Below are 27,786 nucleotides of genomic sequence, written 5' to 3' on the forward strand. Positions count from 1 at the left end.
GGTGTCTATAGTTTGTCCTCTACCCAGACGAAGTGCAGCTAGTTTTAGCTGAAACCCTACACCCGGGACTTAGCTAGTGTGACTCACCCATGTGGGTGCTGTCCAGTCAATTAGATAGGGAGGACCAGCCGCTAGCAGGGGTGTCTGAGATTATTCCGCAGTTTATAATAGTTTAACCCCGTGGCGGAATGTATCCACGCAGTAAGAGCCGCACCACGTAACCAAGTAGTACAGAGTGGACTATAAATAATCATTGAATCGCTCGTTGGTGTTGTACACAAAAATAGCCCCCGCTGACGCGTAGTATACCGAGTCACAAAGTACCCGTGAAGTGTAATCAGTAGGAAGGAGTGAGCTAACCTCCGTGGCTTGCAGGGATAGACCCAGTGGGGTGACCGTGTGCATAAAGTGAAACTCAAGGCTCCACTGCTAACTCAGCTCAGGGTAGGAGGACAGGAAGGCCCCCCTTCACCTAGAAAGAGGCTCATACCAACGCACGGGGGGAGTTGACCCGACCTGTGAGGTCAAGAGAAGATCCGCACTAACTAATCCAGGTCCAGACTGAAGCCTGCGATTAGTTGATTATCAGAAACAGGGGTGTTGGTGCCGGGCTGGCTCCCCAAGGCATGAGGCGGAGAGGCCTTGTTTAAAGCCCTGTTCAACTGTGTAACTACCCCACAAGAAGTAGATCATAGTAAAACAGATATATCATTCAGATTGTACACACACCTGGACTGGTGTGTAACCAATAGAAGGCAGCAGAGATGGAGATCGTTTTCAAAATACGTACTTTTACACATTCAGTACATAAAGTATGGATTCAAGTTTCTCAACATAGTGATCATCAGAAGGCTGCAAACACTGAGCCCCAGAAAACACAACCACATACACGTAACGCTTTTGTAACGAACATTGTTATGAAGACACCAAAGAAACATGACATGGTTACTTTTTACATGACACAAAGCAGTCTACATATATGCAAAATAGTTTGTCACAAAAGCCCAGGCAAAAAACAAAACGTCTACAAAAATAATATTTGTACAAAATACACTCCTCAAAAAATATCATAAACTACAATATGAACGGCGGCAGACACTGCGGAATGATTACTTTTTAACACATCACAACAGAGAGGTGGAGGGTTAATAGGAGTATGGTAGTAAATTGTCATTGATACTAAATTAATACTACAGCGAACAGAGCCATACCAGCCCCAGACTGATACAGTTGAAGTCGGAAGTTGACATACACCTTAGCCAAATACATTTCAACTCAGTTTTTCACAATTCCTGACATTTAATCCTAGTAAAAATTCCCTGACTCAGGTCAGTTAGGATCACCACTTTATTTTAAGAATGTGAAATGTCAGAATTATAGTAGAGAGAATGATTTATTTCAGCTTTTATTTCTTTCATCACATTCCGTGGGTCAGAAGTTTACACGCACCCAAATAGTATTTGGTAGCATTGCCTTTAAATTGATTAACTTGAGTCAAACTTTTCGGGTAGTCTTCCACAAGCTTCCCACAATAAGTTGGGTGAATTTTGGCCCATTCCTCCTGACAGAGCTGCTGTAACTGAGTCAGGTTTGTAGGCCTCCTTGCTCCCACACGCTTTTTCAGCTCTGCCCACAAATTGTCTACAGGATTGAGGTCAGGGCTTTGTGATGGCCACTCCAATACCTTGACTTTGTTGTCCTTAAGCCATTTTGCCACAACTTTGGAAGTATGCTTGGGGTCATTGTTCATTTGGAAGACCAATTTGTGACTAAGCTTTAACTTCCTGACTGATGTCTTGAGATGTTGCTTCAATATATCCACATAATTGTCCTGCCTCATGATGCCATGTATTCTGTGAAGTGCACCAGTCCCTCCTGCAGCAAAGCACCCCCACAACATGATGCTGCCACCTCCGTGCTTCACGGTTGGGATGGTGTTCTTCGGCTTGCAAGCCTCCCCCTTTCCCTCCAAACATAACAATGGTCATTATGGCCAAACAGTTCTATTTTTGTTTCATCAGACCAGAGGACATTTCTCCAAAAAGTATGATGTTTGTCCCCATGTGCAGTTGCAAACCGTAGGCTGGCTTTTTTATGGTGGCTTTGGAGCAGTGGCTTCTTCCTTGCTGAGCGGCCTTTCAGGTTATGTCGATATAGGACTTGTTTTACTGTGGATATAGATACTTTTGTTTCCTCCAGCATCTTCACAAGGTTCTTTGCTGTTGTCCTTTGATTGATTTGCACTTTTTGAACCAAAGTATGTACATCTCTAGGAGACAGAACGCGCCTCCTTCCTGAGCGGTATGACGGCTGCGTGGTTCCATGGTGTTTATACTTGCGTACTATTGTTTGTACAAATGAACGTGGTACCTTCAGGCATTTGGAAATTCCTCCCAAGGATGAACCAAACTTGTGGAGGTCTACAATTGTTTTTCTGAGGTCTTGGCTGATTATTTTTTTGATTTTCCCATGATGTCAAGCAAAGAGGCGCTGAGTTTGAAGGTAGGCCTTGAAATAAATCCACAGGTACACCACCAATTGCCTCAAATGATGTCAATTAGCCTATCAGAAGCTTCTAAAGCCATGACATCATTTTCTGGTGTCTTTCCAAGCTGTTTAAAGGCACAGTCAACCTAGTGTATGTAAACTTCTGACCCATTGGAATTGTGATACAGTGAATTATAAGTGAAATAATCTGTCTGTAAACAATTGTTGGAAAAATTACTTGCGTCATGCACAAAGTAGGTGTCCTAAACAACTTACCAAAACTATAGTTTGTTAACAAGAAATTTGTGGAGTGGTTGAAAAACGAGATTTAATGACTCCAACCTAAGTGTATATGTAAACTTCTGACTTCAACTGTAGCTATATTCACTACCAACTACTGTCTATGGGTTATTGGCTTGATCCACCAGAAGAATACAGATAGTTTTTGGCTTTCTATTTTGACTTTCTATTTTGACCCCACTGTAGGGCTCACGCTGAGGGGTACGGCAGTTCATATGTGTTTCCCTGTGAGGAAGAAGAGGGGGCGATCCTCTTTAGCGTTGGCTGTCTGGAACTCGTCACTCAGCCGGAACCTCCACTCGTCCTCGAGCTCCAGCCTCACCACCGTCTGTCTCAGAGAGCTGCGGTCAGCACATATCACACACAGAATCGCCCCTGGACGAGGGAAGAGAAAATACCTATGAGGATGTGATGGCTTTTGTGTGTGTGTGTGTATATATATGTGTCACACCCTGATCTGTTTCACCTGTCTTTGTGCTAGTCTCCACCCTCCACCAGGTGTCTCCCACCTCCCCTCATTATCCCCTGTGTATTTATACCTGTGTTCTTTGTTTGTCTATTGACAGTTCGCTTTGTTCATCAAGTTTACCAGCGTTTTTCCCCTTGCTCCTGTCTTTTCTAAAGTTCCTGTTTTCTAGTCTTCCCGGTTTTGACCATTCTGCCTGCCCTGACCCTGAGCCTGCCTGCCGTCCTGTACCTTGTCCCACCACACTGGATTATTGACCTCTGCCTGCTCTGACCCTGAGACTGCCTGCCGTTCTGTACCTTTTGACTCTGATCTGGATTACTGACCTCTGCCTGCCCTGACCCTGAGACTGCCTGCTGTTCTGTACCTTTTGGACTCTGATCTGGATTACTGACCTCTGCCTGCCCTTGACCTGTCGTTTTGTCTGCCCCCTGTTCTAGTAATAAACTTTTGTTACTTCGACACTGTCTGCATCTGGGTCTTTCCTAAAATATGATAGTACGAACTGGCCCTGACCGATCCAGCAGACTTAGACCAGCTGCACAATTCTGTATCCCTGCAAGGAGCCACCATTGGACGACACAAGAAGTTACTGTAATGTCTTATGGAGGGACCATAACGACCAGACGTTCGAGACTTTGCTGGAGCAATTCCGCGGATTGCCCACTGGACAGCAGGTCACACCCGTAATCTCCCAGCCTACCCCAGTGTCCTGAGAAACCTGCTTACCTCCTCTGGAGCCTTATGCTGGAGATTCTGGAACCTGCCAGGCTTTTCTCCCCTAGTGCTCTCTCATTTTCGAGCTGCAGCCTTCTTCGTTCCCCTCGGACCGCTCGAGGATAGGGCTACATCATAACGCTGATGACAAGGAGGGCACTCGCCTGGGCTATGGCGGTGTGGGAGCAACGCGATGGCTTTTCGCATGTTGGCGGCTGAGAGTGCCTGGAACCCGGAAGCATTGTTCGACATGTTCGTTTACGGACTATCGGAGGTGGTCAAAGATGAGCTTGCAGCCCGGGAGCTACCCATGGACCTTGATTCCCTCATAGCCTTGACCATCCAGATCGATGGGCGGATTCGAGAATGTAGGAGAGAGAGGAAATCTGTGCCCTGTCGCCTTTGATTCCCACCTCGCCTCCAAAGAACCCCGGAGATCCCCGAAGTCTACATGTCCGAGTGAACCCGACGTCACACGAGTTCTCTCGGGAAACACAGAGGGCTGCCGACTCACCTCCTTTGGAATCCAGGCACCTGGGCAGGGCTAGATTAACACTTACGCCGACTCCACACCCAGAGCTGTCTATATTGTGGAACTACGGGACATTTCGTAGCTACCTGCCCTTTAAAAACCAGGCTCATCAAGGGGCGAGTACTCTGGTGGGCCTTATTGAGAACTTTTCCTCTCCCATTACTCGCACCCCTTTCCATGCCATCCTGCTGTGGGGTAACAAGTATAAATCTCTCTGGGTACTCCGACTCTGGGGCCAATTAGTTTTTTTGGATGCTACCCTGGTGTCCGAGCTGGGCATCCCCACTCAGCCCCTCTCCATTCCCATTGATGTTAGAGCGCTGGACGGGCGCTCTATAAGCCGGGTCACTCACAATACCACTCCCATGATATTGTGAGAGGGGCTACAGTGAGGCAATCCAATTTATGCTGATTAAGTCTCCTCAGGTTCCCGTGGTATTGGGATTCTCTTGGCTCCAGCGACACAATCCCATCATAGACTTGACTGCTGGTGCCACTATGGGCTGGAGCCAGTTCTGCCACACCCATTGTCTGAAGTCAGCGCAGCCTGCCCCAGGACGTCTTCCTGGGGGCTCGGAAGTTGCCCCGGACCTCTCCGCCATTCCCACGGAGTACCAGGACCTCTGGGAAGTGTTCAGTAAGACCCGGGCCACTTCCCTTCTGCCGCAACGACCCTATGACTGCAGGATTGACCTTCTTCCAGGCACCACTCCACCCCAGGGACAACTGTACTCTTTGTCGGGTCCAGAGACCAAGGCCATGGAGACCTACATTGATAACTCCCTAAAGGCAGGGTTCATCCATCCTTCTGCCTCCCCCGCCGGCGCAGGGTTCTTCTTTGTGGAGAAAAAGGGCAAAACCCTGCGCCCGTGCATTGACTACCGGGGCCTCAACGGAATCACGGTGAAGAACCGCTACCCACTACCACTCATCTCCTCGGCCTTCCAGCCGCTCCAGGTGGCCAACGTGTTCTCCAATCTGGACCTACGGAATGCCTACAATCTGGTACGGATACGGGAAGGGGACAAGTGAAAGACCGCCTTCAACGCGGTCACTACAAGTATCTGGCCATGCCATTTGGCCTTACCAACGCCCCAGCTGTATTCCAGGCTCTGGTTAATGATGTTCTCCGCAACATCATCGCTACACACAAGCATTTCGCTACACTCGCATTAACATCTGCTAACCATGTGTATGTGACAAATAAAAATTTGATTTGAACCGGTTAGTCTTCGTCTACCTCAACGACGTCCTCATCTTCTCCCGCTCCGCCCAAGAATACGTGCTCCACGTCTGACAGGTTCTCCAACACCTCCTGGAGTACCAGCTTTTTGTGAAAGCAGAGATGTGCGAATTCCATCGCTCCACCATCCCCTTCCTGGGTCACATCATCGCTGCAGGGTGTGTACAGATGGATCCCGGGAAGGTGAGAGCGGTGGTGGATTGGCCCCAGCCTACGTCCAGGGTGCAGCTACAATGTTTCCTGGGATTCTGCAACTTTTATCGCCGCTTTATCCGGGGTTACAACACCCTGGCTTCCCCCCTGTCTGCACTCACCTCTCCCAAGGTTCCTTTCACGTGGTCCCCAGCTGCTGACCTGGCGTTCCGGGATCTCAAACACCATTTCACCACAGCCTCCATCTTGGTTCATCCTGACCCGTCCCACCAGTTTGTGGTGGAGGCTGATGCTTTGGATGTCGGAGTGGGAGCTGTCCTGTCCCAGCGTTCTGCCCTGGACCTCAAGTTACATCCCTGCTCCTTCTTCTCCCATCGCATCAACGCCATGGAGAGGAACTACGATGTGGTAAATCGTGAGCTTCTCGCGTTGAAGATGGCGTTGGAGGAGTGGAGACACTGGCTGGAGGGCGCGGAACATCCGTTCATTGTGTGGACCGACCACAAGAACCTGGAATATCTCTACACCGCCAAGCGTCTCAATTCCAGGCAAGCTAGGTGGGCCTTGCTCTTCCCCCGGTTCAACTCCTCCCTCTCCTACCGACCAGGATCCAAGAACATCAAGCCGGATGCGCTGTCACGCTGCTATAGCCCCGTGGCTACACCTCCGAGTATCGTCTCGGACAGAAGGTATGGCTGTCCACCCGGTATCTGCCCCTCAAGGTAGAGTCCCACAATCTCCCCCCCCCGGTTTATAGGCCCTTTCCCCATGTCCAAGGTCATTATCCCCTTTGCTGTTCGTCTTCTGTTGCCCCGTATCCTCATATATATATATATATATATATTTTTTTTTTTTTTTTGGGGGGGGGGGGACTCTGATCTGGATTACTGACCTCTGCCTGCCCTTGACCTCTCGTTTTGCCTGCCCCCTGTTCTAGTAATAAACTTGTGTTACTTTGACACTGTCTGCATCTGGGTCTTTCCAGAAACGTGATAACATGTGGTGTGTGCCTGCACGGGTCTTTGTGCGTGTACCTTTGAGGAAGTGAAACTTCTTAAGAAAGCCTGGTGTGACGAAGGAATCACAGAAGCAGAGCAGCAGGCCGCTGAACAGCAGCTCTGCAGTACTGATGTTGATGGAGTGAGGTCTGGAACTCACAAAACACACCGTCACCTAGAGGGAGGGGGAAAAGACGCACCGTTGAGTGATCTGACATCGAAACAATCACATATGTATTTGTGTGTGTGTGTGTGTACCTCAGGCCCCAGGTTGAGGTAGCAGTCTACAGACAGAATGGGGTGTGTGTAGTTGCGTGCGCTGAGGGGGAACAGGCGTTGGCTGGTGTGTTGCAGGTATTTCTCTAGAAGTAGCTGTGCAGGCGTGGCCAGGAATGGATGCTTGCTGTCCGGGGCACAGATATACTGTGACGGCTGGATGGAGGTGGGGACGTCGGTTATCTAAAACCACACATTACATCAACATTGCAATGGTCAACGCATGAACATTAGACAAAATTAGCGATTGGATTCAATACATATTGCTGAAGTTCCGCCTTACTGCGCGATATACATTTCAAGGTAATGTTCCCGAATTGGCGGAGACTGGATTCGCGGTACACGCCACCGGCTCAATCAGAAATTACCTAAAAATGTCAATCCCACTATAACGCGGAACTTCAGCAATACGGATTGAATCGAGCCCCAGAACTGAGATATTAGAGACGGATATGAATCGATCTCATCGGAACACTACATTTTATCTTAAGTCGAGTGACACGATGATGAAGGTGGTGATGTGTGTGTGTGTGTGGTTTTGTGTATGTGAGTGTGTGTAAGCCTGTACCTTGGTCTTGATGATGAAGGTACGGTATCCTCCGATAGCGATCTGTTTCTTCAACACACTGAAGTTGTTGAAGCGACAGATGAGTAGACCAGCACTGTGGGCTCGCAGGGTGAAGTCCACATCATCACACATGAACCTGAGGTGGAGCAGAGGAAGAGGAGGAAGAGAGTGGAGCGTGAGAAAAGGAAGATAAAAAGAAGAGTGAGAAAGGGGAAGAGTGATGGCTCAGTGAAGTTTTTTTCCACCAGAGATGTGATGTTTCACATAGAAACCACTTAAACCTAGCAGCCTCTTACCATAACAATGACTTATGTAAAGTAAAGTGGCTGTCCTCTCTCATCCATTCTGGTTGTATTCCATTCTTTCATATTCGGCAGCAGGTAGCCTAGCGTTTAAGAGTGTTGGGCCAGTAACTAAACGGTTTCTGGTTCGAATCCCTGAGCTGACTAGGTGAAAAATCTGCCGTTGTACCCTTTAGCATGGCACTTAATCTGGATAAGAGCGTCTACTAAAATGTGCTAATATTTGACTCTATTCTACTGTCTCGCCTGTTCTCGTTGTATTGGACGTCCTGGGTCAGGTCCACATTGAGAAGCAGGAAGTCGTGGAGGTGTCCTCTGGAGAACGGTTCCTCGTGACGAGCTCCTCCCCCCTTCCCCTGACTCGGGGAGCGACTGCCCCACTTCCTGATCCCACAGAGGCCGTACTGGGTGAGGTCGGGACACGCCTCCATGTGCTGCAGCACCTGCTTCAGAGACACGTTCCTCTCTACAGGCCCTGAGGCACTGGGGGGGGGGAGAGAGAATGGAGAGAGATGATTACAGAGTTCCGCGAAGACAATACTTTCAAAACATCAATATATATATAAAAAAAATGTGTTGATGTGTGTGTGTGTAGCTGAAACTTGTTCCTTGTATGTGTGAGTGTGTGTGTGTTTGTGTGAGTGTGTGTGTGTGTGTGTGTGTGTGTGTATGCCTGTGTGAGTCCAGGTCCACGGCGTTCCACATGACGCAGGAGTCATCAGAGACTATGATGAAGGGCCAGACGTCGGCCGGTGGCCCCCCTCCCTCCAGCCTGTGCCTTCGCTCCAGCCCCAGGTTGTGATAGGACAGCTCCTTGATCAGGAAGTGGGCAGCACCTTGGGGGAGGGGCCAGAGGTCAGAGAGGGAGACATCGGGAAACACTGCTGTTATTATTCTGTGTTAGTGCGTCTCATGTTGTTAGATAGTCTTGTCTGTTGTGTGTATTCTCTCCTCTCACTCACTCACTCACTCACTCACTCACTCACTCACTCACTCACTCACTCCACAACGGGGGAGAGGGTGAGAGATAGACAAAGTGAGAGGGAGAGAGAGAGAGAGAGAGAGTGAGAGAGGTAGTGAGTGAATGGGAAAGAGATTGGCGGTAGTTAGCGTACCGATGCCGGCTCCATTGAAGACAGTGGGCAGCACCAGCATGATGTGGTTGGGCCAGTACTTCTTATAGACAGCCATCTCGTACTCCTTGACGACCAGGATGTGGAGGTGGGCCGCCCCGTCCATGGCGTGGTACAGGTTAAACAGGCCGTGCTCATGACGACCCGTTGTCGGGGTGAAGATGGGGCTCTTGATGCAGTCTGGGTTCTGATGGGGGGGGGGGGGAGAAACATGCAGCGGTATATAAATGTCTGAGTGGGTTCTGCAAAGATTGGATGATCTTAGGGCTTCTACACTTTGTAGGTCCGTATATAGAGGAGGTTTCAGATGGTGAAGGCATATAGAAAAGAGAGAAACAAAGAACGGTTGGCAGATGAGGCACACGAGAACCTGGGCGGTGGAATTAGCCAGTGCATTCTGCAGGGGTTCATGTAAATGTTAGAGTATGGCTGTGGTCTGACACTACTCTCCTTGACTTGTGCACTTGCTCATCCCCCCCTAGCAGATCGAAAGGCACCGGATTGCTGTAAGGACGTTTGTACCACATTTCTTACACCCATAAATGGGAGTGAACAAGTGCGCCCTTGAGGAAGAAGGGTAGAGAATGGGTACTATGGTTAGTAGTAGGGGCAAAGGGCCTTAGTTAGGTTACCCAATCGGAGGTGAGGGGCAGTCTCATGCTCTCCAGCTGGCCTCCTGGTTGGCTGAAGCTGAAGTGGTGTTGCTTAGACTTGGGGATGATGAAGTAGAGCTGGATCTCCTCCCCCAGCAGCAGGTGGGAGAAGGTGAAGCCATGCAGCAGCGAGTCATACATCTACCAGGTAAAGTATATGGCCAAATACATTATCTAGCTACAGGTCTAGAATACATTATTACACATAGAGTAGACCAACTGAGCAATGAGAATGAGACCAACTGAGCAGCTAAGAATAAATAGCGTGTGTGTGTGTGTGTGTGTGTGTTCTCAGCTCACCTGGTATCCGGGGTTGAAGCCCGTGTACTGGTGGCACTGCTCACAGTGGTGGTAGGTGTTGTAGGCTGCGTATTTGGATAGTTTGATCCTGGCCGTACGCCTCCGCAGATACACGTCCTCCTTACGTCTGGGGTTTCCTGGGGGACAGAGCAGGGGCTGGGGGTTAGTTAACCTGGCAAACACCAGTTTAGAACCATGGAACATCTCAGTCACGTACAAACAGCTACACTCTTAGAATAAAATGCACGTATCTAGAACCCAGAATGGTTCTAGAACATCTATCTAGAACATAAAAGGGTTCTCCTATGCGGACAGTAGAATAAGCCTTTTTTTTCTTCCTAAAAGTGTACAGAGCTCAGCCAAGCTGGAAATAGTGGAGAAAGAGATCGGGAGGTCCAAGACAAAGACGTCATCTAGTAAACCTCACAATCATAATGGTAACCGAGAGAGATGCCCCACTCCCCTATCCTACCGTCAGTGTTGGGGTAGTAGTCAGGGCAATAGACAGTGCTGATGTCTTCATATTTGGGGTTGTGGACAGTGTAGTCGAAGGGCATACTCCTCAGTGTGTCTATTATCGGCCAGGGAGCACAGGCTGGGTGGTACTGGACACCCTCCAGCTGGTCACCTATACCACACACACACACACACACCACACACACACACACACACACGCGTGTTTATATTCATAGTACAGTCACAACAGCTCATGGGTCCTTAATAAACATCTCTAAATGCACGGAAACCTATAGGATTAATTCATAATGCATTACACATGTTGTGTATACAACACACAGACGTCTATACCAGCAAATATCTACTTAAAAGAACCTCTTGGTGGAAGCTATGTACTGTCCTGTAATTCATTCAAAGTGTTCTACACACACGTGATGCATATTATTAAGACTGGTGCAGAGTGGAGGGCCGTGGTAGTTACGGAGCTGAGGCCAGGGAGTGTTGTCATGGTAACTCACTGGTGTTGATCTCTTCCTCGTCATAGATGTCCACCTCCATCAGTCTGATCAGCATACGAGACAGGATGCCCAGAAACTGGAGGTACGCCCCTGTCTTCCCCACCTGAACAGGTTCCAGTAGTCAGAATAGTGTGTGTGTGTGTGTGAGTCTGTCACTAGTGTGTGTGTGAATGTGTGTGTGTGTGTGTGTGTGTGTGTCTGTGAGTCTGTCACCAGTGTGTGTGTGAATGTGTGTGTGTGTGTGTACCTGTGGGGGCCCGCTGAGCAGCAGTCTGCGGGGATGGAAGTTGTCCGTGCGTCCCTCTGCGGGGCGGTTGCTGCTGTCCATGTGGCAAGGCCTTGGGATGGTCCACTGGCGGTAATACAGAGACTGTTCTGTACACGTCATCATCTTACTCAGCAGAGGTCTGACACAGAGGAACGCAAAGGAAACATTCATATACAGCATCATCTTACTCAGCAGAGGTCTGACACAGAGGAACGCAAAGGAAACATTCATTTACAGCATCATCTTACTCACCAGTGTGTGTGGAGCCGGCCCAGTCTACAGACAGGTGAGATGTGTGTGTGTTTGTCCCTACCTGAAGGAGCTGGCCCAGTCTACAGACAGGTGAGATGTGTGTGTGTTTGTCCCTACCTGAAGGAGCTGGCCCAGTCTACAGACAGGTGAGATGTGTGTGTGTTTGTCCCTACCTGAAGGAGCTGGCCCAGTCTACAGACAGGTGAGATGTGTGTGTGTTTGTCCCTACCTGAAGGAGCTGGCCCAGTCTACAGACAGGTGAGATGTGTGTGTGTTTGTCCCTACCTGAAGGAGCTGGCCCAGTCTACAGACAGGTGAGATGTGTGTGTGTTTGTCCCTACCTGAAGGAGCTGGCCCAGTCTACAGACAGGTGAGATGTGTGTGTGTTTGTCCCTACCTGAAGGAACTGGCCCAGTCTACAGACAGGTGAGATGTGTGTGTGTTTGTCCCTACCTGATGGAGCTGGCCCAGTCTACAGACAGGTGAGATGTGTGTGTGTTTGTCCCTACCTGAAGGAGCTGGCCCAGTCTACAGACAGGTGAGATGTGTGTGTGTTTGTACCTACCTGAAGGAGCTGGCCCAGTCTACAGACAGGTGAGATGTGTGTGTGTTTGTCCCTACCTGAAGGAGCTGGCCCAGTCTACAGACAGGTGAGATGTGTGTGTGTTTGTACCTACCTGAAGGAGCTGGCCCAGTCTACAGACAGGTGAGGTGTGTGTGTGTTCGTCCCTACCTGAAGGAGCTGGCCCAGACAACAGACAGGTGAGGTGTGTGTGTGTTTGTCCCTACCTGAAGGAGCCGGCCCAAACTACAGACAGGTGAGGTGTGTGTGTTTGTCCCTACCTGAAGGAGCCGGCCCAGACTACAGACAGGTGAGGTGTGTGTATTTGTCCCTACCTGAAGGAGCCGGCTCAGACTACAGACAGGTGAGGTGCGTGTGTGTTTGTCCCTACCTGAAGGAGCTGGCCCAGTCTACAGACAGGTGAGATGTGTGTGTGTTTGTACCTACCTGAAGGAGCTGGCCCAGTCTACAGACAGGTGAGGTGTGTGTGTGTTCGTCCCTACCTGAAGGAGCTGGCCCAGACAACAGACAGGTGAGGTGTGTGTGTGTTTGTCCCTACCTGAAGGAGCCGGCCCAAACTACAGACAGGTGAGGTGTGTGTGTTTGTCCCTACCTGAAGGAGCCGGCCCAGACTACAGACAGGTGAGGTGTGTGTATTTGTCCCTACCTGAAGGAGCCGGCTCAGACTACAGACAGGTGAGGTGTGTGTATTTGTCCCTACCTGAAGGAGCCGGCTCAGACTACAGACAGGTGAGGTGTGTGTGTTTGTCCCTACCTGAAGGAGCCGGCCCAGACTACAGACAGGTGAGAGAGAGTGTGTGTGTGTGTTTGTCCCTACCTGAAGAAGCTGGCCCAGACTACAGACAGGTGAGAGTGTGTGTGTGTGTTTGTCCCTACCTGAAGGAGCTGGCCCAGACTACAGACAGGTGAGAGTGTGTGTGTGTGTTTGTCCCTACCTGAAGGAGCTGGCCCAGACTACAGACAGGTGAGAGTGTGTGTGTGTGTGTTTGTCCCTACCCTGAAGGAGCTGGCCCAGACTACAAAAAGGTGAGGTGTGTGTGTGTTTGTCCCTACCTGAAGGAGTCGGCCCAGATTACAGACAGGTGAGGTGTGTGTGTTTGTCCCTGCCTGAAGGAGCTGACCCAGACTACAGGCAGGTGAGGTGTGTGTGTGTGTTAGTCCCTACCTGAAGGAGCTGGCCCAGACTACAGACATGTGAGATGTGTGTGTGTGTGTATGTGTGTGTTTGTCCCTACCTGAAGGAGCTGGCCCAGACTACAGACAGGTGAGATGTGTGTGTGTGTTTGTCCCTACCTGAAGGAGCTGGCCCAGACTACAGACAGTTGAGATGTGTGTGTGTGTTTGTCCCTACCTGAAGGAGTCGGCCCAGACAACAGACAGGTGAGATGTGTGTGTGTTTGTCCCTACCTGAAGGAGCTGGCCCAGACTACAGACATGTGAGATGTGTGTGTGTGTGTATGTGTGTGTTTGTCCCTACCTGAAGGAGCTGGCCCAGTCCACAGACAGGTGAGATGTGTGTGTGTGTGTGTATGTGTGTGTTTGTCCCTACCTGAAGGAGCTGGCCCAGTCCACAGACAGGTGAGATGTGTGTGTGTTTGTCCCTACCTGAAGGAGCTGGCCCAGTCCACAGACAGGTGAGATGTGTGTGTGTTTGTACCTACCTGAAGGAGCTGGCCCAGTCTACAGACAGGTGAGATGTGTGTGTGTTTGTCCCTACCTGAAGGAGCTGGCCCAGTCTACAGACAGGTGAGATGTGTGTGTGTTTGTACCTACCTGAAGGAGCTGGCCCAGTCTACAGACAGGTGAGGTGTGTGTGTGTTCGTCCCTACCTGAAGGAGCTGGCCCAGACAACAGACAGGTGAGGTGTGTGTATGTGTTTGTCCCTACCTGAAGGAGCCGGCCCAAACTACAGACAGGTGAGGTGTGTGTGTTTGTCCCTACCTGAAGGAGCCGGCCCAGACTACAGACAGGTGAGGTGTGTGTATTTGTCCCTACCTGAAGGAGCCGGCTCAGACTACAGACAGGTGAGGTGCGTGTGTGTTTGTCCCTACCTGGAGGAGCTGGCCCAGTCTACAGACAGGTGAGATGTGTGTGTGTTTGTACCTACCTGAAGGAGCTGGCCCAGTCTACAGACAGGTGAGGTGTGTGTGTGTTTGTCCCTACCTGAAGGAGCTGGCCCAGACAACAGACAGGTGAGGTGTGTGTGTGTTTGTCCCTACCTGAAGGAGCCGGCCCAAACTACAGACAGGTGAGGTGTGTGTGTTTGTCCCTACCTGAAGGAGCCGGCCCAGACTACAGACAGGTGAGGTGTGTGTATTTGTCCCTACCTGAAGGAGCCGGCTCAGACTACAGACAGGTGAGGTGTGTGTATTTGTCCTTACCTGAAGGAGCCGGCTCAGACTACAGACAGGTGAGAGAGAGTGTGTGTGTGTGTTTGTCCCTACCTGAAGGAGCCGGCCCAGACTACAGACAGGTGAGAGAGAGTGTGTGTGTGTGTTTGTCCCTACCTGAAGAAGCTGGCCCAGACTACAGACAGGTGAGAGTGTGTGTGTGTGTTTGTCCCTACCTGAAGGAGCTGGCCCAGACTACAGACAGGTGAGAGTGTGTGTTTGTCCCTACCTGAAGGAGCTGGCCCAGACTACAGACAGGTGAGAGTGTGTGTGTGTGTGTTTGTCCCTACCCTGAAGGAGCTGGCCCAGACTACAAAAAGGTGAGGTGTGTGTGTGTTTGTCCCTACCTGAAGGAGTCGGCCCAGATTACAGACAGGTGAGGTGTGTGTGTTTGTCCCTGCCTGAAGGAGCTGACCCAGACTTCAGGCAGGTGAGGTGTGTGTGTGTGTTAGTCCCTACCTGAAGGAGCTGGCCCAGACTACAGACATGTGAGATGTGTGTGTGTGTGTATGTGTGTGTTTGTCCCTACCTGAAGGAGCTGGCCCAGACTACAGACAGGTGAGATGTGTGTGTGTGTTTGTCCCTACCTGAAGGAGCTGGCCCAGACTACAGACAGGTGAGATGTGTGTGTGTGTTTGTCCCTACCTGAAGGAGTCGGCCCAGACAACAGACAGGTGAGATGTGTGTGTGTTTGTCCCTACCTGAAGGAGCTGGCCCAGACTACAGACATGTGAGATGTGTGTGTGTGTGTATGTGTGTGTTTGTCCCTACCTGAAGGAGCTGGCCCGGTCCACAGACAGGTGAGATGTGTGTGTGTGTGTATGTGTGTGTTTGTCCCTACCTGAAGGAGCTGGCCCAGTCCACAGACAGGTGAGATGTGTGTGTGTTTGTCCCTACCTGAAGGAGCTGGCCCAGTCCACAGACAGGTGAGATGTGTGTGTGTGTTTGTCCCTACCTGAAGGAGCTGACCCAGACAACAGACAGGTGAGATGAGTGTGTGTTTGTCCCTCCCTGAAGGAGCTGGCCCAGACTACAGACAGGTGAGAGTGTGTGTGTGTGTTTGTCTATACCTGAAGGAGCTGGCCCAGACTACAGACAGGTGAGAGTGTGTGTGTGTGTGTTTGTCCCTACCTGAAGGAGCCGGCCCAGACTACAGACAGATGAGGTGTGTGTGTGTGTGTGTTTGTCCCTACCTGAAGGAGCCGGCCCAGACTACATACAGGTGAGGTGTGTGTGCTTGTCCCTGCCTGAAGGAGCTGGCCAAGACTACAGACAGGTGAGGTGTGTGTGTGTGTGTGTGTGTGTTTGTCCCTAACTGAAGGAGCTGGCCCAGACTACAGACAGGTGAGATGTGTGTGTGTGTGTTTGTCCCTACCTGAAGGAGCTGACCCAGACAACAGACAGGTGAGATGTGTGTGTGTTTATCCCTCCCTACCTGAAGGAGCTGGCCCAGTCTACAGACAGGTGAGATGTGTGTGTGTGTGTGTGTGTCCCTACCTGAAGGAGCTGGCCCAGACTACAGACAGGTGAGATGTGTGTGTGTTTGTCCCTACCTGAAGGAGCTGGCCCAGTCTAAAGACAGGTGAGATGTGTGTGTGTTTGTCCCTACCTGAAGGAGCTGACCCAGTCTACAGACAGGTGAGATGTGTGTGTGTTTGTCCCTACCTGAAGGAGCTGGCCCAGTCTACAGACAGGTGAGATGTGTGTGTGTTTATCCCTACCTGAAGGAGCTGGCCCAGTCTACAGACAGGTGAGATGTGTGTGTGTGTTTATCCCTACCTGAAGGAGCTGGCCCAGACTACAGACAGGTGAGAGTGTGTGTGTGTGTTTGTGCCTACCTGAAGGAGCCGGCCCAGACTACAGACAGATGAGGTGTGTGTGTGTTTGTCCCTACCTGAAGGAGCCGGCCCAGACTACAGACAGGTGAGGTGTGTGTGTGTGTTTGTCCCTACCTGAAGGAGCCGGCCCAGACTACAGACAGATGAGGTGTGTGTGTGTGTTTGTCCCTACCTGAAGGAGCCGGCCCAGACTACATACAGGTGAGGTGTGTGTGTTTGTCCCTGCCTGAAGGAGCTGGCCCAGACTACAGACAGATGAGGTGTGTGTGTGTGTGTGTCCCTACCTGAAGGAGCTGGCCCAGACTACAGACAGGTGAGATGTGTGTGTGTGTTTGTTCCTACCTGAAGGAGCTGGCCCAGACTACTAACAGGTGAGATGTGTGTGTGTGTGTATGTGTGTGTGTGTGTTTGTCCCTAACTGAAGGAGCTGGCCCAGACTACAGACAGGTGAGGTGTGGGTGTGTGTGTGTGTGTTTGTCCCTACCTGAAGGAGCTGGCCCAGACTACAGACAGTTGAGATGTGTATGTGTGTGTGTGTTTGTCCCTACCTGAAGGAGCTGACCCAGACAACAGACAGGTGAGATGAGTGTGTGTTTTTCCCTACCTGAAGGAGCTGGCCCAGACTACAGACAGGTGAGAGTGTGTGTGTGTGTTTGTCTATACCTGAAGGAGCTGGCCCAGACTACAGACAGGTGAGAGTGTGTGTGTGTGTGTTTGTCCCTACCTGAAGGAGCCGGCCCAGACTACAGACAGATGAGGTGTGTGTGTGTGTGTGTTTGTCCCTAACCGGAAGGAGCCGGCCCAGACTCAAGACAGGTGAGGTGTGTGTGTTTGTCCCTACCTGAAGGAGCCGGCCCAGACTACATACAGGTGAGGTGTGTGTGTTTGTCCCTGCCTGAAGGAGCTGGCCCAGACTACAGACAGGTGAGGTGTGTGTGTGTGTTTGTCCCTAACTGAAGGAGCTGGCCCAGACTACAGACAGGTGAGATGTGTGTGTGTGTGTGTGTGTGTTTGTCCATACCTGAAGGAGCTGGCCCAGACTACAGACAGGTGAGATGTGTGTGTGTGTGTGTTTGTCCCTACCTGAAGGAGCTGACCCAGACAACAGACAGGTGAGATGTGTGTGTGTTTATCCCTCCCTACCTGAAGGAGCTGGCCCAGACTACAGACAGGTGAGGTTTGTGTGTGTGTGTGTTTGTCCCTACCTGAAGGAGCCGGCCCAGACTACAGACAGATGAGGTGTGTGTGTGTGTGTGTTTGTCGCTACCTGAAGGAGCCGGCCCAGACTCCAGACAGGTGAGGTGTGTGTTTTTGTCCCTACCAGAAGGAGCCGGCCCAGACTACATACAGGTGAGGTGTGTGTGTTTGTCCCTGCCTGAAGGAGCTGGCCCAGACTACAGACAGGTGAGGTGTGTGTGTGTGTGTGTGTGTGTGTTTGTCTCTACCTGAAGGAGCTGGCCCAGACTACAGACAGGTGAGATGTGTGTGTGTGTGTGTGTCTGTCCCTACCTGAAGGAGCTGGCCCAGACTAAAGACAGGTGAGATGTGTGTGTGTGTATGTGTGTGTGTGTTTGTCCCTACCTGAAGGAGCTGGCCCAGACTACAGACAGGTGAGATGTGTGTGTGTGTGTGTGTCCCTACCTGAAGGAGCTGGCCCAGACTACAGACAGGTGAGGTGTGTGTGTGTGTTTGTTCCTACCTGAAGGAGCTGGCCCAGACTACTAACAGGTGAGATGTGTGTGTGTGTATGTGTGTGTGTGTTTGTCCCTACCTGAAGGAGCTGGCCCAGACTACAGACAGGTGAGGTGTGGGTGTGTGTGTGTGTGTTTGTCCCTACCTGAAGGAGCTGGCTCAGACTACAGACAGGTGAGATGTGTATGTGTGTGTGTGTTTGTCCCTACCTGAAGGAGCTGACCCAGACAACAGACAGGTGAGATGAGTGTGTGTTTGTCCCTACCTGAAGGAGCTGGCCCAGACTACAGACAGGTGAGAGTGTGTGTGTGTGTTTGTCTATACCTGAAGGAGCTGGCCCAGACTACAGACAGGTGAGAGTGTGTGTGTGTGTGTTTGTCCCTACCTGAAGGAGCCGGCCCAGACTACAGACAGATGAGGTGTGCGTGTGTGTGTGTTTGTCCCTACCTGAAGGAGCCGGCCCAGACTACATACAGGTGAGGTGTGTGTGCTTGTCCCTGCCTGAAGGAGCTGGCCAAGACTACAGACAGGTGAGGTGTGTGTGTGTGTGTGTTTGTCCCTAACTGAAGGAGCTGGCCCAGACTACAGACAGGTGAGATGTGTGTGTGTGTGTGTTTGTCCATACCTGAAGGAGCTGGCCCAGACTACAGACAGGTGAGATGTGTGTGTGTGTGTTTGTCCCTACCTGAAGGAGCTGACCCAGACAACAGACAGGTGAGATGTGTGTGTGTTTATCCCTCCCTACCTGAAGGAGCTGGCCCAGTCTACAGACAGGTGAGATGTGTGTGTGTGTGTGTGTGTGTGTGTCCCTACCTGAAGGAGCTGGCCCAGACTACAGACAGGTGAGGTTTGTGTGTGTGTGTTTGTCCCTACCTGAAGGAGCCGGCCCAGACTACAGACAGATGAGGTGTGTGTGTGTGTGTGTTTGTCGCTACCTGAAGGAGCCGGCCCAGACTCCAGACAGGTGAGGTGTGTGTTTTTGTCCCTACCTGAAGGAGCCGGCCCAGACTACATACAGGTGAGGTGTGTGTGTTTGTCCCTGCCTGAAGGAGCTGGCCCAGACTACAGACAGGTGAGGTGTGTGTGTGTGTGTGTGTGTGTGTGTGTTTGTCTCTACCTGAAGGAGCTGGCCCAGACTACAGACAGGTGAGATGTGTGTGTGTGTGTGTGTTTGTCCCTACCTGAAGGAGCTGACCCAGACTACAAACAGGTGAGGTGTGTGTATTTGTCCCTACCTGAAGGAGCTGGCCCAGACTACAGACAGGTGAGATGTGTGTGTGTGTGTGTGTGTTTGTCCCTACCTGAAGGAGCCGGCCCAGACTCAAGACAGGTGAGGTGTGTGTGTTTGTCCATGCCTGAAGGAGCTGGCCCAGACTACAGACAGGTGAGGTGTGTGTGTGTGTGTTTGTCCCTACCTGAAGGAGCCGGCCCAGACTCAAGACAGGTGAGGTGTGTGTGTTTGTCCCTGCCTGAAGGAGCTGGCCCAGACTACAGACAGGTGAGATGTGTGTGTGTGTGTATGTGTGTGTGTGTTTGTCCCTACCTGAAGGAGCCAGCCCAGACTACAGACAGATGAGGTGTGTGTGTGTGTGTGTGTGTGTTTGTCCCTACCTGAAGGAGCCGGCCCAGACTACATACAGGTGAGGTGTGTGTGTTTGTCCCTGCCTGAAGGAGCTGGCCCAGACTACAGACAGATGAGGTGTGTGTGTGTGTGTGTGTTTGTCCCTACCTGAAGGAGCTGGCCCAGACTACAGACAGGTGAGATGTGTGTGTGTGTGTGTATGTGTGTGTGTTTGTCCCTACCTGAAGGAGCTGGCCCAGACTACAGACAGGTGAGATGTGTGTGTGTGTGTCCCTACCTGAAGGAGCTGGCACAGACTACAGAAAGGTGAGGTGTGTGTGTGTGTGTGTGTGTTTGTCCCTACCTGAAGGAGCTGGCCCAGACTACTAACAGGTGAGGTGTGTGTGCTTGTCCCTGCCTGAAGGAGCTGGCCAAGACTACAGACAGGTGAGGTGTGTGTGTGTGTGTGTTTGTCCCTAACTGAAGGAGCTGGCCCAGACTACAGACAGGTGAGATGTGTGTGTGTGTGTGTTTGTCCATACCTGAAGGAGCTGGCCCAGACTACAGACAGGTGAGATGTGTGTGTGTGTGTTTGTCCCTACCTGAAGGAGCTGACCCAGACAACAGACAGGTGAGATGTGTGTGTGTTTATCCCTCCCTACCTGAAGGAGCTGGCCCAGTCTACAGACAGGTGAGATGTGTGTGTGTGTGTGTGTGTGTGTGTCCCTACCTGAAGGAGCTGGCCCAGACTACAGACAGGTGAGGTTTGTGTGTGTGTGTTTGTCCCTACCTGAAGGAGCCGGCCCAGACTACAGACAGATGAGGTGTGTGTGTGTGTGTGTGTTTGTCGCTACCTGAAGGAGCCGGCCCAGACTCCAGACAGGTGAGGTGTGTGTTTTTGTCCCTACCTGAAGGAGCCGGCCCAGACTACATACAGGTGAGGTGTGTGTGTTTGTCCCTGCCTGAAGGAGCTGGCCCAGACTACAGACAGGTGAGGTGTGTGTGTGTGTGTGTGTGTGTGTGTGTTTGTCTCTACCTGAAGGAGCTGGCCCAGACTACAGACAGGTGAGATGTGTGTGTGTGTGTGTGTTTGTCCCTACCTGAAGGAGCTGACCCAGACTACAAACAGGTGAGGTGTGTGTATTTGTCCCTACCTGAAGGAGCTGGCCCAGACTACAGACAGGTGAGATGTGTGTGTGTGTGTGTGTGTTTGTCCCTACCTGAAGGAGCCGGCCCAGACTCAAGACAGGTGAGGTGTGTGTGTTTGTCCATGCCTGAAGGAGCTGGCCCAGACTACAGACAGGTGAGGTGTGTGTGTGTGTGTTTGTCCCTACCTGAAGGAGCCGGCCCAGACTCAAGACAGGTGAGGTGTGTGTGTTTGTCCCTGCCTGAAGGAGCTGGCCCAGACTACAGACAGGTGAGATGTGTGTGTGTGTGTATGTGTGTGTGTGTTTGTCCCTACCTGAAGGAGCCAGCCCAGACTACAGACAGATGAGGTGTGTGTGTGTGTGTGTGTGTGTTTGTCCCTACCTGAAGGAGCCGGCCCAGACTACATACAGGTGAGGTGTGTGTGTTTGTCCCTGCCTGAAGGAGCTGGCCCAGACTACAGACAGATGAGGTGTGTGTGTGTGTGTGTGTTTGTCCCTACCTGAAGGAGCTGGCCCAGACTACAGACAGGTGAGATGTGTGTGTGTGTGTGTATGTGTGTGTGTTTGTCCCTACCTGAAGGAGCTGGCCCAGACTACAGACAGGTGAGATGTGTGTGTGTGTGTCCCTACCTGAAGGAGCTGGCACAGACTACAGAAAGGTGAGGTGTGTGTGTGTGTGTGTGTGTTTGTCCCTACCTGAAGGAGCTGGCCCAGACTACTAACAGGTGAGATGTGTGTGTGCATGTGTGTGTGTGTTTGTCCCTACCTGAAGGAGCTGGCCCAGACTACAGACAGGTGAGGTGTGGGTGTGTGTGTGTTTGTCCCTACCTGAAGGAGCTGGCCCAGACTACAGACAGGTGAGATGTGTGTGTGTGTGTGTATGTGTGTGTGTGTGTTTGTCCCTATCTGAAGGAGCTGGCCCAGACTACAGACAGGTGAGGTGTGTGTGTGTGTGTGTTTGTCCCTACCTGAAGGAGCTGGCCCAGACTACTAACAGGTGAGATGTGTGTGTGTGTATGTGTGTGTGTGTTTGTCCCTACCTGAAGGAGCTGGCCCAGACTACAGACAGGTGAGATGTGTGTGTGTGTATGTGTGTTTGTCCCTACCTGAAGGAGCTGGCCCAGACTACAGACAGGTGAGATGTGTGTGTGTGTGTGTTTGTCCCTACCTGAAGGAGCTGACCCAGACAACAGACAGGTTAGATTAGTGTGTGTTTGTCCCTACCTGAAGGAGCTGGCCCAGACTACAGACAGGTGAGAGTGTGTGTGTGTGTTTGTTTATACCTGAAGGAGCCGGCCCAGACTACAGACAGATGAGGTGTGTGTGTGTGTGTGTTTGTCCCTACCTGAAGGAGCTGGCCCAGACTACAGACAGGTGAGGTGTGGGTGTGTGTGTGTGTGTTTGTCCCTACCTGAAGGAGCCGGCCCAGAATACATACAGGTGAGGTGTGTGTGTTTGTCCCTGCCTGAAGGAGCTGGCCCAGACAACAGACAGGTGAGATGTGTGTGTGTGTGTGTGTGTGTTTGTCCCTACCTGAAGGAGATGGCCCAGACTACAGACAGGTGAGATGTGTGTGTGTGTGTGTGTGTGTTTGTGTGTGTGTGTGTGTGTGTGTGTGTGTGTTTGTCCCTACCTGAAGGAGCTGGCCCAGACTACAGACAGGTGAGATGTGTGTGTGTGTGTGTGTGTGTTTGTCCCTACCTGAAGGAGATGGCCCAGACTACAGACAGGTGAGATGTGTGTGTGTGTGTGTTTGTCCCTACCTGAAGGAGCTGACCCAGACAACAGACAGGTGAGATGTGTGTGTTTGTCCCTGCCTGAAGGAGCTGGCCCAGTCTACAGACAGGTGAGATGTGTATGTGTGTGTGTGTGTCCCTACCTGAGGGAGCTGGCCCAGACTACAGACAGATGAGGTGTGTGTGTGTGCGTGTGTGTTTGTCCCTACCTGAAGGAGCCGGCCCAGACTCCAGACAGGTGAGGTGTGTGTTTTTGTCCCTACCTGAAGGAGCCGGCCCAGACTACATACAGGTGAGGTGTGTGTGTTTGTCCCTGCCTGAAGGAGCTGGCCCAGACTACAGACAGGTGAGATGTGTGTGTGTGTGTGTGTGTTTGTACCTACCTGAAGGAGCTGACCCAGACTACAAACAGGTGAGGTGTGTGTATTTGTCCCTACCTGAAGGAGCTGGCCCAGACTACAGACAGGTGAGATGTGTGTGTGTGTTTGTCCCTACCTGAAGGAGCTGACCCAGACAACAGACAGGTGAGATGAGTGTGTGTTTGTCCCTACCTGAAGGAGCTGGCCCAGACTACAGACAGATGAGAGTGTGTGTGTGTGTGTTTGTCTATACCTGAATGAGCTGGCCCAGACTACAGACAGATGAGGTGTGTGTGTGTGTGTGTTTGTCCCTACCTGAAGGAGCCGGCCCAGACTACATACAGTAGAGGTGTGTGTGTTTGTCCCTGCCTGAAGGAGCTGGCCCAGACTACAGACAGGTGAGGTGTGTGTGTGTGTGTGTGTGTTTGTCCCTACCTGAAGGAGCTGGCCCAGACTACAGACAGGTGAGATGTGTGTGTGTGTGCGTGTGTGTATGTGTGTGTTTGTCCCTACCTGAAGGAGCTGGCCCAGACTACAGACAGGTGAGATGTGTGTGTGTGTGTGTGTGTGTTTGTCCCTACCTGAAGGAGCTGACCCAGACAACAGACAGGTGAGATGTGTGTGTGTTTATCCCTACCTGAAGGAGCTGGCCCAGTCTACAGACAGGTGAGATGTGTGTGTGTGTGTGTGTGTGTGTCCCTACCTGAAGGAGCTGGCCCAGACTACAGACAGGTGAGGTGTGTGTGTGTGTTTGTCACTACCTGAAGGAGCCGGCCCAGACTACAGACAGATGAGGTGTGTGTGTGTGTGTGTGTTTGTCCCTACCTGAAGGAGCCGGCCCAGACTCCAGACAGGTGAGGTGTGTGTGTGTTTGTCCCTACCTGAAGGAGCTGGCCCAGACTACAGACAGGTGAGGTGTGTGTGTGTGTGTGTGTTTGTCCCTACCTGAAGGAGCTGGCCCAGACTACAGACAGGTGAGATGTGTGTGTGTGTTTATGTGTGTGTGTATTTGTCCCTACCTGAAGGAGCTGGCCCAGACTGCAGACAGGTGAGATGTGTGTGTGTGTGTTTGTCCCTACCTGAAGGAGCTAACCCAGGATACAAACAGGTGAGGTGTGTGTATTTGTCCCTACCTGAAGGAGCCGGCCCAGACTACAGACAGGTGAGAGTGTGTGTGTGTGTTTGTCTATACCTGAAGGAGCTGGCCCAGACTACAGACAGGTGAGAGTGTGTGTGTGTGTTTGTCCCTACCTGAAGGAGCTGGCCCAGACTACAGACAGGTGAGGTGTGTGTGTGTTTGTCCCTACCTGAAGGAGTCGGCCCAGACTACAGACAGGTGAGGTGTGTGTGTTTGTCCCTACCTGAAGGAGTCGGCCCAGACTACAGACAGGTGAGGTGTGTGTGTTTGTCCCTACCTGAAGGAGCCGGCCCAGACTACAGACAGGTGAGGTGTGTGTGTTTGTCCCTACCTAAAGGAGCCGGCCCAGACTCCAGACAGGTGAGAGTGTGTGTGTGTGTTTGTCCCTACCTGAAGGAGCTGGCCCAGACTACAGACAGGTGAGAGTGTGTGTGTGTGTTTGTCCCTACCCTGAAGGAGCTGGCCCAGACTACAAAAAGGTGAGGTGTGTGTGTGTTTGTCCCTACCTGAAGGAGTCGGCCCAGACTACAGACAGGTGAGGTGTGTGTGCTTGTCCCTACCTGAAGGAGCCGGCCCAGACTACAGACAGGTGAGGTGTGTGTTTGTCCCTACCTGAAGAAGCCGGCCCAGACGACAGACAGGTGAGGTGTGTGTGTGTTTGTCCCTACCGGAAGGAGTCGGCCCAGACTACAGACAGGGGAGGTGTGTGTGTGTGTTTGTCCCTACCTGAAGGAACTGGCCCAGACTACAGACAGGTGAGATGTGTGTGTGTTTGTCCCTACCTGAAGGAGCTGCCCAGTCTACATACAGGTGAGGTGTGTGTGTGTTTGTACATACCTGAAGGAGCCGGCCCAGACTACAGACAGGTGAGGTGTGTCTGTGTGTGTCTGTTCCTAACTGAAGGAGCTGGCCCAGACAACAGACAGGTGAGATGTGTATGTGTGTGTGTGTGTTTGTCCCTACCTGAAGGAGCTGACCCAGACTACAAACAGGTGAGGTGTGTGTATTTGTCCCTACCTGAAGGAGCTGGCCCAGACTACAGACAGGTGAGATGTGTGTGTGTGTGTGTGTTTGTCCCTACCTGAAGGAGCTGACCCAGACAACAGACAGGTGAGATGAGTGTGTGTTTGTCCCTACCTGAAGGAGCTGGCCCAGACTACAGACAGATGAGAGTGTGTGTGTGTGTTTGTCTATACCTGAATGAGCTGGCCCAGACGACAGACAGATGAGGTGTGTGTGTGTGTGTGTTTGTCCCTACCTGAAGGAGCCGGCCCAGACTCAAGACAGGTGAGGTGTGTGTGTTTGTCCCTGCCTGAAGGAGCTGGCCCAGACTACAGACAGGTGAGGTGTGTGTGTGTGTGTGTGTGTTTGTCCCTACCTGAAGGAGATGGCCCAGACTACAGACAGGTGAGATGTGTGTGTGTGTGTGTGTGTGTGTGTGTGTGTGTGTTTGTCCCTACCTGAAGGAGCTGGCCCAGACTACAGACAGGTGAGATGTGTGTGTGTGTGTGTGTGTTTGTCCCTACCTGAAGGAGCTGACCCAGACAACAGACAGGTGAGATGTGTGTGTGTGTTTATCTCTACCTGAAGGAGCTGGCCCAGTCTACAGACAGGTGAGATGTGTGTGTGTGTGTGTTTGTCCCTACCTGAAGGAGCTGACCCAGACAACAGACAGGTGAGATGTGTGTGTGTGTTTATCTCTACCTGAAGGAGCTGGCCCAGACTACAGACAGGTGAGGTGTGTGTGTGTGTGTGTTTGTCCCTACCTGAAGGAGCCGGCCCAGACTACAGACAGATGAGGTGTGTGTGTGTGTGTGTTTGTCCCAACCTGAAGGAGCCGGCCCAGACTCCAGACAGGTGAGGTGTGTGTGTGTTTGTCCCTACCTTAAGGAGCTGGCCCAGACTACAGACAGGTGAGGTGTGTGTGTGTGTGTGTGTGTGTGTGTGTGTGTGTGTGTGTGTGTGTGTGTGTTTGTCCCTACCTGAAGGAGCTGGCCCAGACTACAGACAGGTGAGATGTGTGTGTGTGTGTGTGTGTGTGTGTATGTGTGTGTGTATTTGTCCCTACCTGAAGGAGCTGGCCCAGACTACAGACAGGTGAGATGTGTGTGTGTGTGTGTGTGTGTGTGTGTGTTTGTCCCTACCTGAAGGAGCTAACCCAGACTACAAACAGGTGAGGTGTGTGTATTTGTCCCTACCTGAAGGAGCCGGCCCAGACTACAGACAGGTGAGAGTGTGTGTGTGTGTTTGTCTATACCTGAAGGAGCTGGCCCAGACTACAGACAGGTGAGAGTGTGTGTGTGTGTGTTTGTCCCTACCTGAAGGAGCTGGCCCAGACTACAGACAGGTGAGGTGTGTGTGTGTTTGTCCCTACCTGAAGGAGTCGGCCCAGACTACAGACAGGTGAGGTGTGTGTGTTTGTCCCTACCTGAAGGAGTCGGCCCAGACTACAGACAGGTGAGAGTGTGTGTGTGTGTTTGTCCCTACCTGAAGGAGCTGGCCCAGACTACAGACAGGTGAGAGTGTGTGTGTTTGTCCCTACCTGAAGGAGCCGGCCCAGACTACAGACAGGTGAGGTGTGTGTGTTTGTCCCTACCTAAAGGAGCTGGCCCAGACTACAGACAGGTGAGAGTGTGTGTGTGTGTGTGTGTGTTTGTCCCTACCTGAAGGAGCTGGCCCAGACTACAGACAGGTGAGAGTGTGTGTGTGTGTTTGTCCCTACCCTGAAGGAGCTGGCCCAGACTACAAAAAGGTGAGGTGTGTGTGTGTGTTTGTCCCTTCCTGAAGGAGTCGGCCCAGACTACAGACAGGTGACGTGTGTGTGCTTGTCCCTACCTGAAGGAGCCGGCCCAGACTACAGACAGGTGAGGTGTGTGTTTGTCCCTACCTGAAGAAGCCGGCCCAGACGACAGACAGGTGAGGTGTGTGTGTGTTTGTCCCTACCGGAAGGAGTCGGCCCAGACTACAGACAGGGGAGGTGTGTGTGTGTGTTTGTCCCTACCTGAAGGAACTGGCCCAGACTACAGACAGGTGAGGTGTGTGTGCGTGTGTGTTTGTCCCTACCTGAAGGAGCTGGCTCAGACTACAGACAGGTGAGATGTGTGTGTGTTTGTCCCTACCTGAAGGAGCTGGCCCAGTCTACATACAGGTGAGGTGTGTGTGTGTGTTTGTACCTACCTGAAGGAGCCGGCCCAGACTACAGACAGGTGAGGTGTGTCTGTGTGTGTCTGTCCCTAACTGAAGGAGCCGGCCCAGTCTACAGACAGGTGAGGTGTGTCTGTGTGTGTCTGTTCCTAACTGAAGGAGCTGGCCCAGACAACAGACAGGTGAGATGTGTGTGTGTGTTTGTCCCTACCTGAAGGAGCTGGCCCAGTCTACAGACAGGTGAGATGTGTGTGTGTGTTTGTCCCTACCTGAAGGAGCTGGCCCAGTCTACAGACAGGTGAGATGTGTGTGTGTTTATCCCTACCTGAAGGAGCTGGCCCAGTCTACAGACAGGTGAGATGTGTGTGTGTGTGTGTTTGTCCCTACCTGAAGAAGCCGGCCCAGACTACAGACAGATGAGGTGTGTGTGTGTGTGTGTGTTTGTCCCTACCTGAAGGAGACGGCCCAGACTACATACAGGTGAGGTGTGTGTGTTTGTCCCTGCCTGAAGGAGCTGGCCGAGACTACAAACAGGTGAGGTGTGTGTGTGTGTGTGTGTTTGTCCCTACCTGAAG

The 27,786-nt window shown here is 51.7% G+C and overlaps 1 protein-coding gene across 2 annotated transcripts in view; it reads right to left on the reverse strand.

The window, feature by feature from the left end:
- Positions 1–773: 773 nt before the first annotated feature.
- Positions 774–27,786, reverse strand: part of LOC139383536 (protein GREB1-like) — a 99,289-nt gene continuing 72,276 nt past the window's right edge. For both annotated transcript variants that reach the window (XM_071128106.1, XM_071128105.1), the window contains exons 22-33: positions 11,350–11,509; positions 11,103–11,205; positions 10,601–10,756; positions 10,129–10,265; positions 9,808–9,969; positions 9,158–9,362; positions 8,716–8,878; positions 8,289–8,525; positions 7,741–7,876; positions 7,155–7,355; positions 6,933–7,071; positions 774–3,162 (exon numbers count right to left, since the gene is read on the reverse strand). In XM_071128106.1, the coding sequence (XP_070984207.1) occupies positions 2,999–3,162; positions 6,933–7,071; positions 7,155–7,355; positions 7,741–7,876; positions 8,289–8,525; positions 8,716–8,878; positions 9,158–9,362; positions 9,808–9,969; positions 10,129–10,265; positions 10,601–10,756; positions 11,103–11,205; positions 11,350–11,509 (1,963 nt within the window). In that variant the 3' untranslated portion in view covers positions 774–2,998. The remainder of the gene's footprint in view (positions 3,163–6,932; positions 7,072–7,154; positions 7,356–7,740; positions 7,877–8,288; positions 8,526–8,715; positions 8,879–9,157; positions 9,363–9,807; positions 9,970–10,128; positions 10,266–10,600; positions 10,757–11,102; positions 11,206–11,349; positions 11,510–27,786) is intronic.

This window comes from Oncorhynchus clarkii, chromosome 25, assembly GCF_045791955.1.
Source record: "Oncorhynchus clarkii lewisi isolate Uvic-CL-2024 chromosome 25, UVic_Ocla_1.0, whole genome shotgun sequence".
NCBI lineage: Eukaryota > Metazoa > Chordata > Actinopteri > Salmoniformes > Salmonidae > Oncorhynchus > Oncorhynchus clarkii.